Source organism: Oreochromis aureus, linkage group 8 (genome assembly GCF_013358895.1).
Source record: "Oreochromis aureus strain Israel breed Guangdong linkage group 8, ZZ_aureus, whole genome shotgun sequence".
NCBI lineage: Eukaryota > Metazoa > Chordata > Actinopteri > Cichliformes > Cichlidae > Oreochromis > Oreochromis aureus.
Genome location: NC_052949.1, coordinates 8,899,500 through 8,918,670, shown reverse-complemented (window position 1 = coordinate 8,918,670; position 19,171 = coordinate 8,899,500). Strand labels below are relative to the sequence as shown.

The 19,171-nt window shown below is 38.7% G+C and overlaps 1 protein-coding gene across 2 annotated transcripts in view; it reads right to left on the bottom strand.

Moving 5' to 3' along the window:
• kif19 (kinesin family member 19) overlaps window positions 1-19,171 on the bottom strand; it is a 34,206-nt gene that overhangs the window by 14,216 nt on the left and 819 nt on the right. For both annotated transcript variants that reach the window (XM_039616011.1, XM_031747007.2), the window contains 4 exons: window positions 17,687-17,767; window positions 1,494-1,604; window positions 1,281-1,368; window positions 540-676 (listed from right to left, as the gene is read on the bottom strand). In XM_039616011.1, the coding sequence (XP_039471945.1) occupies window positions 540-676; window positions 1,281-1,368; window positions 1,494-1,604; window positions 17,687-17,767 (417 nt within the window). The remainder of the gene's footprint in view (window positions 1-539; window positions 677-1,280; window positions 1,369-1,493; window positions 1,605-17,686; window positions 17,768-19,171) is intronic.

Below are 19,171 nucleotides of genomic sequence, written 5' to 3'. Positions count from 1 at the left end.
TATATATATATATATATATATATATATATATATATATATATATATATATATATATATATATATATATATATATATATATATATATATATATATATATGTGTGTGTATGTATGTATGTGTATGTATGTATATATATACAAGCAGTCACCCATCAGCACATGGACTAAGCAAGGATGCTCAGCTCACTTCAGATGTGACATGGATGCCAGAAAAAAGTAAAGTGATAGCTGTATCTGCCTACTACGGGCATTAATTAACAACATCAAATGTTACAAGAACAGTGTGAAGGTGGAAACCAAAAAAAAAAAAAAAAAGACAAAACCAAAAGACAAAATCCCATTTGAACAGTAGACAGAACCAGTGATGGATATCTAATGTTCATACCTCAAGAAATTAGTGGTAATTAGTGAGTGAGCAATCAGGGTAATGGATCTAACATTTTGGGTCTCACTGCAGAGCAATTAGATGTGTCATTACTTGAGAGTTCGTGATAAGAATACAGGTCTAGAGACAAATTCTTTTAAAAATGAAAAGCCTTACTTCCAGATAGGACATAGACACACTGTACAGCATGTCATCACTGGTCTCCTCAATGGCACGGAACAGGTCGTTCAGAGTTCGAACATAGATGCCTGGCTCCTTGTCAGTCCCTAACATGGTGTACGTCTTTCCACAACCTGAAAACAAAATATAATACCTCATAATACCTCAGTCTTAACCACGTAGTGAGCATCCAGCGAAAGACAAAATTAGCTACAAAGGTGAATTCGTAAAAAAACATTTTAAAGTATAAATAAATGCCAATCATTTGCTCCTAACGTGTTAACTTTGTAGTTTCAAGGAGGAAACAACATGCATACACATGAGTGGCTACAACCTCTGTGCTTACTTTCCACAAGAGGAGGCAAAGAGTAGAGCTTGTGTGCGAGAAATGGCCGGGCAGAAGGCAAAAAATGAAAGCAAGAGAAAGGTGGGAAACTTGATGGAGCAATGGCTCTATACTAGTCTTTGACAGCCTGTGACTACCCACTGGAAATGTGGGATGCAGAGCATGACTCATTTTCTAATCAGACCTTTACTAAAATCAAAAGTGAAACAGGTGTTAATAAGATGTCTACCTTTTCCCAAGAGCTTGCTGAATAGCTCTCTGGCTCAGGCTGACAACAGGTCAGGAGGGTTGCACATGTAATTAGTGTATGATATACCTATGAGCACTGAGACTGAGTACTAAGAAATATACTTGGTTCTTGTACAATGCACATACACTCGCACAAAACAAACCTGTGGGTCCATAGGCAAACACAGTGGCATTGTAGCCTGATATAAGTCCCTCAATTAAGCCTTTTGTTGTTGCCCGGTACACTTCCTCCTGTATAGGGAGGAGAAAATAAAGGGTTCAGGCCATACATAAACAGCTACACATCAATATGAATACAGTGCAAGATTTGCTTAAATTTTGTTCTTTTGTTTTTTTTTCTTTAACTCCTGACAAACCTGACTAGCGGAGAAGTCAAATGCTACATCAAACATGTAAGTCTTCTCCCTTGAGCGATTGGCACGCAAGATGTCGTCTGGGTCCTCCATGGGGTCCATCAGAACCACCATCTAATGATGGAGAAAATGGTAAAGATACAGGAAAGAAAGACAGGTTATTGCAGGAAAGGGGCTAAACAGTATTGACATCAGCGTGGCCATTTAACTCAGTAATGTGTTTGTTGTGTAGACAGTACGGTTTACTTTTAATAACCGTGGAAAGCTGTGCTAATGAGCAAATGGGCTCTCTATTCAGTGACACTAGGTCCAGCTTGAAAGTGTGGCAAAGATAAATGACCAGAAGGTCAGCTGAAAGGCTACTGAAGCATAATTCTGCTGGGATTAGATGGATGACTGTTCACTAATCATCACAGTATCTCATAAGTGCAGGAAAAAAATATAAACGACCACTCAGTTTCCAGGACTAGCTAACACAAAATAAAGATACGTCTCTTTGTGGCAGATCACTGCAGATTCAAGTTTCTCTTGAGCCCCTTACTGTGCTGTACATCTGGAAAAACGAGATAGCCATTTGTTTGATGTCCCCCTTCAGGCCAATGAGATGAGCTCCAGTACCCACTTAATGATCATAAAACACCATGCTCCAAGCGTGTCCATTTGGATTTATTTTACTACATTTATGTCTTTTTTTAAAGTAGGTTTTAGCATTCAATTACCTTTTGTGACTATTTTAAAGGGTCTAGTTCACCTTCTCTCCAACCTTTATAGTTTCCACATTTGCTAAAACACCGCTGTTGGTGTTAAATGACTGAATTGACTGTTTGTGACGGTGAAGGGGGATATTCTGTGTAGTAGTATCAACTTCACACCAATATGTAACAGCATTTCTGTATTTTCTTGAATTAAAGGTGCATGTAATTAGCACTAAATTATATGTGTATATATATATACACATACATACACACAAACTAATTACTTGAGATTCTCCATAATCTGTTCATGTGGTCACAGGGGCAAACATACTATTGTTTTACCACAGATGGTATTTTAATATATTCAGATCCAAATTAAAGAGGCATGTACAAAAAAAACAAGAAAATATGTCTAACAGAGAAAAGCAGTGTCACATGAAGGCAAAGAAAGGAAGGGAAAAGCAATTGTGTAACTTCACTTTTGTGCACCTTTGAGCCTAAATGTTAAAAGTAAAAACTTTAGTTAGTATAACTTCTTCCACCTATATATTATTAAAATTAATGGTAAGAAATTGCATGTGAAAGATGAAAATGCCAGCAGAAGCTATTTCCTCCAGGAAATGAAAGCCACTTCTTGTGACAAATACAGTCCCCTCTACACTCCTTTCACAGCTTGTATGTAGAATATGCATTTATGGAAATGGGAATCCACTCAGGCCATCTGTCTGAATCATGGTCATAGAACATAATGACCCAAAAAGCAGCTCACATGGCAAAGACAGTCATGCAGTAAAGAGACAAACTTCAGTTTTTTAGGGAGAAAATTGGAAACACTGGTGTTAAAAATATACTAAAAATATGCTTTTGTGCATGTGACAGCCACGGCAGCAGAAATTACACTGAATGTGAATAAGCACTGAAATGTCACATTCTTCTAATTGTTCAGTTTGACAAAACTAGTCCATTATCACTAGTAAATCACATCTCTCAAAAAGAACATTTCAGAAACAATGCAGAAACAGAACATCACGACATCAGGAAAAATATATTACAATAAGGATGACAAATCTCGGGCTCAGAGTGGTTCCAACTGACTTGGTGTGATTGTACACAGCTGAAGGAAAATTAGTTTTCTCACAGTATTGTAGGCTTGTGCAACTCACCTGGGAGAAAAATTAATAAAAACAGAGAGCACTTAAGTTTATTTTAGATATGACCATGGGGGAACTAGGGGTTTGTCAGCTGACCAGCTCCGTTCAGCAGTGGGCCTTGAGAGTCCTCTGAGGCCTGAAGCACCCGGCTTGTTTGATGACCCCCCCACTCCCCCAACCCCACCAACCACTGAATCGCTCACTTTGAAGCCTCTCAATTGAAATTCAAGAGGGGGGGGGTGTTTCACTTTTAATAAACTGGGAACAACAGATGAAGGCGGGGAGCATGGCAGGCTTACACAGGTCGCAATCAGAAAAGAGGGGGACAAAGAGGGGAGTGAAGTATTAAGAAAAAGAAAGAGTAAACATCGAAGGCATACAACTATTTATTCTTTGAATTTATATCGTTACCTTTTCAGTCAGTATTTTTTCTATGGCATACACGTGAAGAAGATTAATGCCCCAATGTCCTTTCGACACAAAGATAACATGTCCAGCAACTGATGCCCATTCTTCCTCTTTCTCATCCTCCTAACTTCCTCCGTCTCCTGTAGCACCCAGATACAATGACGTACAAGCTCTGATCGCATTTCATAGCAAAGACACTGTGAACAACGTAGTACTTCTCTTAGGTGCTCTTAAGCCACTTAGTCTCAGTCAATGTGATGACCTTCACAGACAATGTGAGTGTAGTCAGAAAAATTACTCTAGCAAAGAGCAGCAAAGACACAAAAAGTGTGTAATTGAACATCTAATAATAAAATAAATGTATCAAAGTGGTAGTTACACCCAAATGAGGGAGTGTTTTTGGCCACCTCTTAAGGGAAACCACTGGTCCCACTGGTGACAAGAGGTGTAGGCAGGAAGGCCCGAGATGGACAATCAGGCAAACAATAGTGACCCTTTCTCACATTAACCTATTGTGACAATGGTAAAAATTTAACTTTAACTCTCCTCTTTCAGTCATCTTTCTGTGATCTGTACTAAACCTGCCAAAACATAGTAGGGAGTGAGTTTGTGTTTTAGGGAAAGGGAAAATAAAAATTTTAGTTCAATTGAGTTTTATTTATTTATTTATCATCATCTGAAGGCACTTAGTCTTGTAAGAAAAAGAGTACAACATTAAACATAGAATTGCAACAGTAAATTGATCCTTTATGAGTGAACATTTGGCAACACTGAGGAGAAAAAGCAATCTTTAAAAGAAGCAGCAGAAATTATCACTTTACTATAAAAAGTTTTTGTTGTTCTTGTAAACAACAAATGCATAAAACGAGTGTTTTCACATTTTCTGCCCCCCCTGGAAAGACTTTTTGGAGGAGGGGGGTAAAAAGTACCAGTTCAAATGTAAACAAAAACTATAATGGAGTAAAATGTTTTCCTTTTTGAAGTTAGCTGGCTTTATGTTGAAAAGCGACATAGCTTGTTAATATATGTAAGGCATGCTTGTGTAATTTTGTTGCTTGAAAAAGCTGATGAGCACACAGCAGTGCTCTTACATAATAGCAGGTATCAAATGCGTGCTTTCACGCACAGTTCTGTCTCTGCGCATGCACTTGGGAAATCATTAGGGACCAAGGGTGTTGATAACACCTCTAGTCCCATCTGTCATCTGTGATCTTGAGTTACAGTATAGGCTACCTTCCCACGGCTCCACCCATGAACATCCACACACAGCATCTGCTGCTTGGAAAGATTCTATACTATTAATTTTCTTAAGTCTCCTGATAAGACTTTAAGGTGCTGGCTCTAGTGTCAGTACACTGTGTGGCAACATAAGACGGGATGTCTGGACATGTGCCTAACCTTCCTGGGTTTAGAAGTTCTCGACACAGACGGCCTTTACCGTAGGTTGTTCTCTGCATTCAATTAAGAGGCTTCTGAGAAGTGTCTGAGGTTAGGTACAGGTCAGTATTAGCCCTTGAGCACTGACGTCTAGCGAACAGAACAGGTTAAGAAACGCTTAGAAACGTAGCGTTCTTGACATTAGCTTTATACACATCCTCCCTCTTTCTGGTTCTTGCTCACAGTTACATGGAAACGTACTCAAACACTCACAGCGAAATAAGCATGTTGGTGTGTATAAGATGAAAAAGACTGAGAGTTTTAACACTCTTATGAACCACAGTATGTTTGAGCACAAAGAAATTCACCTATACAAAAGGTACATAATTTATTTCCCCACAAGAACTGACTAATTACATTTTGCCGCTATGAGCACATCTGGCACATGTTGAGATCAATTGATGAAACTGTTAGCTGGCAAAATGAGCCTTAAAAAAGTTAATCAAACTCAGCTCTCTTGAGTTAAGCTTACTTAGCCGAGGCTGTGAGTCAGTGAACAGCTGCACAGCAACCATTCTCCAAACACAACTGCTACAATACAGCGAGCACATAGATCATTATAAGGGCCTATGTGTTTGCTGTTAACGAACAAAGTAAAGGACAGGCCAAAACTGTGATAGTATAGTAATAGTCAATTTGCCATCACGTCCATTGTTTGGCTTAACACTCTGATGATAACAACCAATTGAAGCAGCCAGTGTGTGATTTCTAAACCTCTGCCAAAATGGTCAAACTTATGGGTAGTGGTTGACTTTGAAACCATCATCTTTCAAAGATCCGGAAAGACACAATTTTAGATGTTTGACGTCAAAACAAGACTTTCCACTCGGGTCTAAACTGGCTCTTGTTGTTATTTCTACCAGGACCAGTCGCCCATTTTCACTGGCTGCTGACTTATTCATGGGCACCTCTGAAGGAGACATCAATTTTGACACAAGTGGGCTAGAAGCCCGATGCGCCTGAGAAAAGCACAAAGTGAAAAGGAAAGCAATTTCCTGGTTGACAGCCTCTACAAGCATGGTGTCATTTTTAGCAGTTTTAATCATGGTGTCACAATGGACATCACATGCTACAGCCACTTTTCATTTGGATGCAGCGCGTGACTCATTTTAACTTGACCTCGGAGGCTGGCAAAAAGAAAATGGTCAGAGCGTGAATTTATACACGGTGGCTAAGAAAAAAAGAGGCTATAAAATATTTATAGTATCTCAAGGATCAGCCAAAGTCAGACAACAGCTTGCTTATGTGGCGACATGAACCCAATTAGCATGATGGCATTATCTATACACCTGCAATAAATAGTGTGGTGAGATGGAGCAGTGCTGCCTGGTGCTTTTCTTGGCTGATGGGAATGATGATCAGCAAGACCTGCTGTTGGGGTCATTAAACCAGCAGGATTGACTTGGTTGGCCATCCTGCTGACTACAGCACAGCTAGCCCCCACCGTAGATCTATAATTCAAAGCCTGGATGTGGTGCGGTTTCACTAGCCAGCCAGCCCTGGTTGCTTCTCCCTGACTCCCTCTGCTATCATGTGCCAAATGGAAAATGCTGCCACGACGGGGAACAAAAGTCACAAAAGTGTAGAGATCAACCAGTTTTCTAAACACTATTTCATTACACCTAGATAATGGTTAGGGTCACTAATAAAATTACAAAGCAAAGTCTGAAAACACTTTAATGGCACTCTACACTAGAAACAAAACCCTTTTCCTGTCTTGTACTAATCCTGTAATTATTTTCAGGCTTTGATGTAGTGCATTGCTAGCAGGTGAAATTAAGGAAAATCTGAAGAAATGTTGTGAGATATTTTAAGGTTAATTAGTAAAAACGTTATACATAAGTGAAGCAGCAACGACTGACACAATAATCAAAGACAGCAGCGATGAGAAATCTAGAACTGACACCAAAAATGTTAAGATGCTGTCTGAGTGAATTGCCTTCAGTGGTGATGAGGTAAGATCCTTGAAGAGTTTGTAATGCATGCTTTTGTGATAGATTGTGGTCACCCTGAAAGAACTTTCCCACTATGAGAAGCAGGCTATTGGGAAAACATGGAAAAGATGCTATCTTGTTGTCTAATGAAATCCTTTAATTTGATTTAAAATTATCCCTACAAATCTATACGAGACAGATAAGTTAAAAGTGCAGTTGAAATGTCTGCTAAAATAGAGCTGCTAATATGTTTATAGACTCTCCCTGTTGACTTCAACTGAGCCACTGGCACAAAAGGAAATGCCACCCACATTAGGTCTACAATACAGTCCTTTTAATTGCATGCAGGTATTCATCTCTTTATTTATTTAAGGACAGGTACCCATCAGAATATGAAATAAATGTATTAATCTCTGTGTGACGACTCTGCTCTCTGCGTGTATTTCAGTAGTCCCTTCTATTATCTTCTGGCTGCAAAATTACCTAACAGTAGATTTGCTTAACAATGCCTTCTGCATGCTGTGTCAAGAATACTGAAGAAGAATAAAAGGACTGAGATCAGAAAAAGAATGAAAGCGGGTCTAAGCTGTGACCTTTACAAGGCAACCTTTCAAGCTGCTCTGTCAGCAACGCAACCAAAGCTTTGGAAAATCCAACGGGCACAATTGCAGTTGGTTATCTGATAGAAACCCTCGGCACTGCCCTCTGCACCCCAACAATGCTACTGTATATCCCGTTTCAGAGGCTCTCCATGATTGGAGGTGCGTGCTGGATCACAGTATACCTGATACAGTGTGCCTGATAGCAAGGTCTGCTCTTCTATTTGATGTTATATAAGATGTCTGGCTGTGGCTAACGAAGGCCAAATCATTACAGTCAGATGTAATTCCGACTGAGATGTTCAATAATACACGCAATAGTACTTTCAGTCTCTTGCACAATGCAGCAAGATGTCTTTTAAGCTGAAGAATTGGATGAGAGAAATTACTTCATTTTGTCCCTTTTAAACTTCCAATTTTCCTCGCTTCACTCATCTCTCCCATTATTTCTTTTTTATGTGGCACAGATGCATTATTAAACAGCAAAGGCACGGATTGTTAAAAAGGACTGAAAGAACAATGCAGCAATCTGTCATCCAAAAAAGCAATTCACTAAATGTCCAGATTGCAATTCAGTGTGAAGATGTCAGGTATCTTCACACTGTCATTAATTATACTCTAAAATAAAACAATCAAACCCATTAATCACTTTTACTTTGTTTCTTGTGTTAAAAAATTTCATATTTGTGAGATAACATGCAAGCTAACAGAAGACAACGACAAAAGAGTAAACTCAATGTCAAGAGCTAATTAGGCTGATTACCAGAAAATCTATTACATGACAACGTGGTACCATCACAAACAAACATGCAGGAGTACACCAGCTGGCAGAAACCCATAGTAGCGCTGTGCCGGAGGCTGGTGGCTTTTTAAACTCAAGGCCAGGGGCCGGAGGTCTGGCATAACACACAAACTAGGGCAATCACCAATTATCCAGGCAACAACACAGACGCAGACTCATACACATACTACCCAGAATCAAGCTACAATCCTGAGGTTGATATGGGTTACCAAATGGCTGCAGATTTATAATGTAAGCTCCAGAGAAATTACTTAAGAGTCAACTGATAAGCAATCCTTTTGGGATACGAAGGAAATGCTTGAATCAAAATAAAGTCCAATTTAGCTGGACCCAGATTACTCTCTTTCTTTAATAAAATTATGACAAATGGTAAAAGTCTTCTGTGTGGCAGAACTCTGAAAAAATGCTGGCACATTGATATCTGAAATCCATTTACACCTTTGATGTTCTGCTTTTTGACAAAGATGAATATGAATCACCCATAGCAGATTAACCTCTAATAATAACAGACCAAACAACAGTGTCAAATAACTTCATTTTTTTAAGTGTGTAAGTTTGCTTTGTTATTTGTTCCTTATTTGTTACATTGTAATTACTGCTACAATTATCAAAAGGAATTATCACAGTATAATAGAATAAAAGCTGAAAAAACATGTTGGTGAGTAATGGCCTTCGGAGGATCCTTTCAGATGAAGGCAGCAGCAAGCTGTGCAAGGGTCCATTTAGTACAGAGCAGAGTTAACTTCACACCCATGTTCACACGTAATGACAGTAATAGCAAAATGGTGCTCGACAGCATGCTATTTTCAGCCTTTCAGTGAATTTGGTACCATCATGACATGACAGAAGGAGATGTTGTCCGTGTAAAACACAAAAGAAACCATTACTTCTTCCAAGTCCTTTTTGGAGGCATGGCAGAAAAATCAACTTTCTCCAAGGTTTCAAAAATACACTGCACTCTCTTTTTTGAAGTTAACTGACAGCTCGAATGTACTAAAGAGGTATAGGCAAAAGAAAAGCTGCAAGCCACATAAAAGTGTTGAGTTCATTAAAAAAAAAAAATAAATAAAATAAAGTGGAGTTTGGAACTGACAAACCTGTCTAAATTGAACATCCTATAAAAATGTCAGTATGCAAATTAGATTGTTAAGAGCTTCTGGGTGAGCTCAGAAAGCACAACTGTACTAAACCAACCAGTTTCCTAGCTTTCTCTATATTGGATTTTCAGTTGTGTTCCTAGGTAATACTTAATAATTTAACAATGCAAATGAAAGGGTTTTTAAAAAAAATCCATTGTACTTGAATTAAAAGGAAAAAATACCGGTCGTCGTCAATGCTCATCATCCACCTAGTAGACAAACCTATGGTATCAATCTGAAAATCCTATATCAGCTCCCCCTCGATTTATCAAGTTCACAAATTTGGGTGACGGCAGGGTGACGACAATACCCCTTCAGGCTTTTATGGTTGAGGGGGGATAAAATAATGTCTTTATCATATAAAATAAATTCTAAATGCAGCTCTTAAAGCTACACAATAAATGGAGATGTGACTCACCTACATCACCTGTTCATAATATACCACCCTTGTGGAAAAGGCAAGTTTTCTATTCTCTGGCTCAGTGCTGTGATTAAACATTTTCCCCTGATTCTCGTTTTAATTGTCCAATGTAGGCAATTTTCGGGAAAGGCAGTCTCATGGATGAGCCCCACCAGAGAGACAACATGTTGTTATGACTGGTGTAATACACTAAAAGCCCCCGTAGAGACTGATTCCCACTGGGTCATTAATACCCAAGGCATGCAATTCCTTGTAAACACCCTGTAATGGCTAGCTGAAAATCTGTCCATCTCAAATATAATCTCTTTTCTTCCCGGTTTTATTTCCCTCAGTCTTTTTTGGCATACTTGTTGCTCTTCCCACTCAAAAATTTAACTCTTCATTTCAAAACTGATATTTTCAATTTATTTGTTTTTCAGCTCTGGCTAGAGTTATCTTAGTCATTGTGTAAATGCTTTTTTTTACCTAATAGTTTTTCCACATTGGACAAATTCTTGCCTGTCACCTACGGAAGCAAGCACATCTATGACCCTGTGGCTGAATGTATTTCCTGCTTGAGTAAGTGGTATTTAAGTGCACTGCAGGAAGCAGGGGCAAACACAGGGAGATTCAGGACACAGGAAAGTGTCTTTCCTCACAATTTCATCATCTCCTCTACAGAAAGCATGCTATTCTTGCATGATCTGCAACATTACAAGTTGTGATAACAGTAAAAGCCCATTGGGTGGTTCTTTTCATTTCAAAAACTATGCCTGAGGACACAGAGTGGTTTGAACAATTGTTATATTGTGTGTATTATTTAACAGCTAGCATGTACAATATAGTCCATACTCCATAATGAACTATTTTAATTTGTCAAAAAAATTAATTGGTCCAAAAAAACAAAAAAGCTGGAATCCACTCTAGACTTGAGTCTCCTTTAGAGAGCGCATGATGAGAGGGCACTGAGAGGGATCACTAACAACACACACAAACATGCACAGTCCAACCAAAGGAGGATGTAATGGAATCAGTGAGAAAGCTAACTCGGTCAGGTGTGAGAATAAGGAAAGCAAAGATTATCCACTATTTGGATTGACACATTAACCCACATTTGAAGAAAAACAAAAAACAAACAAAAAAAACAAACTGCTTCCTCTCCTTCTGTGGTGCCACTGTTGCCATTTTAGGTTCAGCTCCTATGCCTAGCACTTTCGCTGTATGCTATTTGCATTTCCTTTCCATCTCTTGTCCAGCTGTGAAGCTATTCAAACAGTCTGCCTCATAAAACCACTCCACCTAGACAAAGTATGCCATTTTTTTCAGTTTCTGTTAGAAATAGGCTAGCAAATGGGCTGCTGGAGAGAACATTTCCATTAACAGAGGGTGGAGAAACATTAAGGGAGCAAGTTAATTAGGCATATTTCTTGAGTATATCTTGTGCATGGTACTGAGACTTGTAAGCATGCTACATATAGAATCAAATTTACTACATTTTTAATTAATCCTGCAGTCTGGTTTTGTATTTGTTTTGTTTTACTAGTTTCCTATTGTGTGTTTTAAATACTGTTTGTTTTTTAGCTAAGAACTACTGAACAGACGTCTGTTATGTGACTGCATAGTGACAATAAAGAATCTTGAATCAATGTCAGGACGGCTACCTGACCAATTTTATCAGTCACTGAGTGTCCTATGTAGCATTCTGATGTTTGCTGGCACTTTTGTATTCTGCAGTGCAAACCTTTTCTAATCTACACTACACTGTTTTCTAAAGGAGCTGCTTTTGCTAAACCCGGCTAATTACAGTACAGTCTCTAATGCAAAGGCAATTTGAATCTCCTTTCACTGACAGGCCGGTGTAGAGGATGTCGGAAACTCTATACTGAGTACTTGAGGTTAGGTGCTTCGTAGTTCACAAAGGCAGAAAATTTGCCAGTTAATGGGCATACTGTAATGACGTTGACCTGTGCTTGGAACAAGCTGAATGCTGCTTATTGTCTCAAAGGACGTGATCTTTACAAAGGAAGCAGGAGGTAAAAGGTTACATTTTTGTTTGCCTTCTGGCTGACATTCTCTCTCTCTTCAGGATAAAGATGAACATGAGAGAAAAAAACCTGTCCCTGAGAATTTTTTTTCACAACACCAGATATATAAGTACATGGAAATCCCTTATTGTTATAAAAGATGGTTTTTAAGTCCCCTTTTACCAGCACGTTACAGAATTTTTACTGTCATAAGATACCCATGAAATACAGTGCAGATTGCACAGACACCTAAGCTGTACAGATGTCCCACTAATGAATGCAAGAACGTATTTGATGCAGACAATTCACCTGCTGATGTGAAAAAGCAACAAGGAAAAATCCACAGTTTTTGTGAACTTCTTCCAAATGGTTTCCTTTATTCTCACAAATGTTGGACTGTGATTTTGAGTAACAGAAATATAAAAACAAAAAACAGACAACAGAAAACAAAAACAAACAATGGCCCTGACCTTGTCTAGGTGTCTCTATGGAGACGAGGCCTCAACATAAAGCATTCCCCTCTGTGTGGTGACAGACTAGCCTGGACAAAAACATGCCTTACAACTCCAAAGGCTAAGACACATGCTGCGTGATGCAAACACTCAACTCTACTAAAAGATATTTTCACCTACACATGTCTGAATTTATGTACTAATATTCCTGATATTCCTTTTCTGGCTCTGTCTTTGAAAATGGATTCATTTTTTATTTAAAGTGTCTGTATATTTATAAGGTATCTGTGTAAAAGTTTTTTTTTTTAATGTACTCTGTAAATAATCTGCCTGTAAAGTGGAATTGCTGAAGAGAGCCACAGGGTGATGCCTTCTTTGCAGAGCTTGAATTAAGACACAGGACATAGGCACAGAAATAAGGCTTTGACTGAGATTAACATTTTCGATGAAAAACGAATGTAGCACTGAGGACACCTAGTATGGTATGGTCAATGTTAGGTAGTATGCCAGAGCGAATGTCTCCACCGCTGTGTCTGACAAATCCCTCAACTATTATAGGTAAGCTAGCTAAGTGCTACGTATTACTATCTCTTCTTGGACAAGGACACATCATAGGTGGTGATCCCTGATCATTTAACAGCATGTGTTATCCCACCTGTTTTTTTAGAGGCTGCACAGCAACCTTCATCTGATTAACTGAAATGGGTTCCTCAGTTTGCTGATTTTCGTTCGTTCGTTCGTTCTTTTTTTTTTTTTTTTTTTTACAGTTTAACACAAAAATGACATTTGCAAATTGTACATATACCTCAGTAAATATATAACAAAGTTTGTTGTAGTGACAGGGCAGTGAGGGGTGTATAAGTTTAAACTATTGCCCAACCCTAAAGATAAAATACCTTTTAAAGAATTAAATGTATTTTAAATGACTCTACCTCTACCTACCACTTTAGTTTAATCATTAAAATGTCACATCAGACTTTGTTAAGTTAAGTGAAATTGTCCTGAGTAATTTTGTTCACAAGGCTGAGTGACCATCTTTAGACCTCATGGGCTAAACATGGCCTTAGTGTTAGCCTCTTAAGGACCGACCTCTCACCTCTGTTGGTATATTACATTAAGATGGTAATGGAAATACTGTCTGCTGGAGGTTCAGTTTCTTCTCAGTGATGTTCAGTATGTGACTGTAAATGTCAATAACTATTGATTAGAAATCTAAAGCACAACTGTTTTTTTAAAATATAGACCACGTGGCACTCTAAAAGCTGGTTTCCAACAGCATTTAAAAGTTGGTGCGTGCGTTCTTTTTTGCTACTCACCAAAACCTGTCTGAAAAAACAAAATCTTTGCAGATCATAGGAATTATATTATCATCTGTGATAATCTTTCTTAATCTTTTTTGTGTTATATCATCATTAGCAAGGACCAATACACCTAGCCTTGTTTGCTAGGTTAGTCTTTTGAAATTGTTTCTCATTTTCTTTAGAAGTAACAATTATGTCCAATAGTCACTTATGCCCAATAGTCTCTTCAGAAGTAAAAATTATGCACAATAGTCACTTGTTGTTTTTAAGTTGAAGCAGGCTATTTATTTGCTCCCTCAACAGTTCAATGTTTCTTTGATCCTCAATGTCCATAGTGTTAGAGGCTACACCGGCTGCATTAGTTCAGTGGTCCCAAAATGTAATGGTTTACACATTTACCTAACAAAAGAAAGCTATCTGGATCAGTCCTGGGAGCAGACATAAATCCTCCCAAGGACACTGCATCAGGAAGGTAAAGTTAAAGTTCAAGATCAAATGTGTGGAGCAGCCTGCTATACTGATCCCTTGTGAAAAAGAGCTGAAAGTAGCCAGTCTTAATAATTCAAGGTTTCTTTGTTTCCCAATGGCCATTGTGTCAGGCAGTGATGGTATGATGATACAGTACAGTAAGATAAATTACCACTACAACAGTGTACTTTTCTGATAGGGATAAAAGTCTCTTTTTTATGCTGAAACTTCACTAGATTATTATGCTCTTGAGTGCCTAAAACCTGCAACATTTAAGACCCCATTCACATATATTACCACCTGTGGCTAGTTTACTACTTACTCAAGGACAAGAAAAGCCCACTGAGTGTAAGTGCAACAGGTGGTCCATGAAGATCCCTACAGGCTGTCTCTGGGGGAAGAGTAAGCCTGAGAGAGAAAAAGAGCAGGTGGCACAAGGCTTAACCTGAGCTAAAACTCATCCAATGAGCTCATCTCCACAGGCTTAACCAGCTTCCAAGTTGTCTGCTTTCTGCCAGGACAGCCAGATCTGGGTACTCTGACCCAGTCCGCCGAGTCAGCCACCAGCCCTCTGCTAATCTGTCTGAGCACTGCCTTTGGGCCATATGTTTACCATCTCACCAACAAAGTAACATATGCACTGTCTTGTTTGCTTGCAAAAAGATGCTGTCTATAAAGGATTTAAGATGTAGTGTAGACATCACTCTGTATTTCTCTGTATGTGATGACTACCACAGGAGTGACAGCTACAGGTAAACAGATTCAGCCCTGTCGTGCAATATAATCCCACCACATCCACTGTCATGATGTGACCTTATCTCACAATATCCCCTCCATTCATGTCAAGGCAGCCCAGGTAAGCCCACAGGTAAAAAACAGATCCCAACAATCCCACTGTCTCGATAACAAGTGTGTAGCGTAAGCTCCACTAATCCTTTGTTGTGAACGTGTACAAGTGAACCCGACATAACCTCAAAGAGGCCATACATCAGCACTCTCAATAAACTATGTACTGTGGTATTCAGGATTAAAATCAACACACTGAGTCAAGCTGAAGAGGAAACATTTCTTTTCTAGCTGAGGTTTGGTTGAGCCTTATTATAGTGGCTGTGTCAGCACCATATCTACCTTCCTGGTGTTATGCTCTAATCCCCTGAGTCCAAGCCTATTTTAATGATGTCATGCCAGACTGGTGCTGATGTTGTCCTTAAGCTGTGATTAAATTACTTATGTTAAAACAAACAAGTGATATACCAGCGCCGTGGATAATCAGTTTCTAGCAATTTCCCTCAAGAACATGAAAAAACACTAATCATACCCTTTATTGAATATAACATTCTCCACAAACACTTGTCACTGTTTTACTGTGGTGAGTCTGCGTCACTGTGTCATCTGTTGCTACTGTTAATTTTCTGGCTTTGTCTTGGTTAAGAGAAGCTGCCCACCACCAGCAGGCCCACAAAGCCTCAATCAGCCTACACTTCGTGAGGAGACACCTCAGCAGGTTCCCAGTCACGATGTTCATCATCGTTTGCACTACCATCATCACCACTACACAATCTACTAAATGGTCTCGAAGAGGGACCTGCTCAAACGTGAGGCTTAATGGTGAAAATTGTCCTCAAGGGACTTGCACACGCAATGTGTCCTTCTCATATGAAAGGTCACATGGTAGCAACCTCATTAAATACCATGCTCATTGGGAAAAAGCCCATCTGCTCTATGACAGCAAACCATTTTTTTTCTATTCCACTGCCAGAATAAATGAATACAAAAATCAAGTTTTGGTTGTAGTTTATGAAATATGCTTAAAACTTGTTGGCTAAGGGGAACTGCTATGGCCATGATAGCCAGTCTAATTCTGTTCACTCTGAGTCATTCTCATCATGGTTTACTCTAATGGAAAACACAATTAGTGTAATAGCTCCATTCAAAGCTGCTTATTTGTCAGATAAATTGGAAAGTAATGTCAAACAAGTTGGTGGAAAACTGAAACAAGACCACAGTGGAAACAAACAGAACCAAGCATGAGGCTGCCAGTACTGGCTGTTTTCATATTAAAGCCAGATGTGTTGTTTTGTCAGACCAACAGTAAAAGCCAAAGAAATTCAAATTATAGAAACAACAAAACAGAAAAAGACTTTCCAATTAAACTGTTTGCCAAATTGCATCATGGGTAACGTAGGCGCTAAGTTAGCAAGATAAAAGTATTAGTGGAATAAAAATAGGCATAAGCATTTGTCCATTGTCCATTTGTCTGACACTATAGAAGACGTGCACTGCTAATTGGTGAACTACTCATTTCCAATGACTAGGTGGCTGAAAATTACTTCATAAGCATCAGACAGATTCAGAAATAGAAATAATTACTACTTGCTGCCCTAGCCGTCTCTCTCTGTTGCCATTCACGTCACAAAGTTCTTGCACCATTATGAAAGTCAAAATCAATGCTTTTTATGACCTTTTCAAGACCTCAGTAATTGGAGCGGCACAGTCTTTCTGTTATAACTGTGTGGGCACTATTGGACTTCAGAGACACTTTTTTCTGGACCTAAAAGATACCAGAGGGAAACTGCACCACACTTCTGTTAAAACATTTTTGTGTACCTGATTTATTTTGTACAACAGAAAGCAGATCAATACACCAACTATTTTTTTTTTTTAAATCTACAAGACGACTTGGTGTGGTGCGTATACATGACTTAGTGCAAAGCACACACTCACTGTAACAATTAATACAAAAAACAAGTCACACACCAGTCATATCCATACACTTACATTCACTAACTACTTTAGGCTAAATCATTCATGGTTAAATGTGAACAAGGTTAACCGTAGTTCACTCCTCTCTACCTGGTATTTTACTTTCTTAAACTAACCCTGTTTCTCTTTCAAACAAGCAAATGTCAGTATTTACATTGCATGACTTATTAGAAGCTACTTTGAAGTTGCTGACAGACCAGTTTAGGTTGATTGCAATTATGTTATTGGGTTAGTGCCTGTTAGTGCCACAGTCTATATAACTGTATCTGAAAATGGGGGACAACAATGTTAAGCATGTGACATTAAAACCACACGTGTAATAATGATTTTTTTTTTTTATAAATCTTAAAGGTGAAAATTTTTAAATATGAAGCACATAAGGAGATTTTTATTACTTGAGTCTGAATCTTGCAGCATTCATATACATATGCAATATGAAATGTATGCTTTATAAATTAGTTGTTGTTTTTTTAAGAGATGCTGACGTTGCCAAGGTCCCTGTAGGCACCTTATTTGTGCAGTCTCATAACAAGCGGGAAGGAAGACAGTATCCCTCTTTCACACAAAGCCACCCCATCACTCACTCACATGCAGAGTGAAAAATTAAAAGACCAATGTCTTACCTGGTCGTCTACTCTGTGGGCCACGATTGTAGCCCCCTCCTCCTGCTCAGCATCGCTGAGGGGTCGGATTCTCAAGGCAACCTGCAGTAAACAGAGCAAACTCAGTCTTCTTTGAATGTAATCAGCTTGGAGATGTTCGGTTTCATGACATCATATCTAAGAAAATGACACTGACCGCACACAAGACGACATGTCTAGGTTTTTATTGCCGTGGTAGTTTGTTCTGTCTGTAGTTTAAACTAAATTTTTGTAAATGCTTTAATGTCACTTGTTAGAGTGACTCTGCTTCAACAGAAAAGCATTTTATAAGAAAAAAAACTGGCTCATTTATCAGATGCAGCGCACGCTGTGCTGATTTTGAACATTACAATGGTTTTGGGAATGAAGAAAGCAGGTGAGTAATGTTTAATATGGCTCAGGATTGGCTTTGTGCAGGATAAAAAAAGAATCCCTGAAGATCAAATGTAATTTAGAATAATAAAGATGTACGAATATAAGTAGGAAGGGGAACTATGATACACTGCTATATTGCATTAAGGGAGTTGTAAAAGATGTCTCCTAGTAATAACCCAAATTCATGGAAATGAAACACATAAATTGCATGAGTAATCTTTCAAATGTCAAGCACATTTTTTTTACCATTCAACTTAATAATAAGATATAATCACACTTAGAAGATCCTGCATTTTCCCCCTAATTTTTAAAAGTCACTTTTCTCTCTCACAACCCCAATTCAACCAGGGTAAACTGGAAACTCAAAATCATCACTTTAAATGCAGAGCTGTAGTTTTAGAGTCTAAATTATGAATACTGGATGGCACTTGGCAGACACATAACAACTTAATGAGTGGAGCATTGTACTACGACAGCATTATGCACATTCAGACTCCTGCTGTTAGTCTAAATCTGTCTGCATGATTTAGAGGTCAGCAGAAAAGCTCCGACTGAATTAAAACAGGATGAAAACAGAGTGTAGCAATACCAGCAGTGCGTTAGACCCACAGGGGTGGCACATGAGCTGCATTCATATGCATTCAAACAAGTGTGCTATGATGTTCGTGTATATAGGGGCTTTTATAGTGATGTGGATCCACCTTAGATTCACCTAGGCAACAAATGGAAATAATAAGGTCCTCTCTCTATCAGCACCCTGTAGAAGGTGTATTACATGGGGGACAAGAGAGGCCAGGCAACTGAAACAGCCACTTCAATAATTCAGGTATGGGCTGCAATGCAGGTGGTATAAAAGAAAATTGAACATTCACTATAAATGCCAGCAGCTTAAATGGTTAGGAATTCAAGAAGAAACCCCTAGGAAGAAGAACAACAACCTAAAAATAAACTATGCTTAGGCTAACTCCATGATGCCTCTAATGTGTTTTAGTTTAATTTAATTATATGTTTTAATACCGAGGTCACTCGGGGGTGAGTAGGCTGGGTTTTTTGTTTGTTTGTTTGCTTGCTTTTAAAAAATAAAGGGTGGTA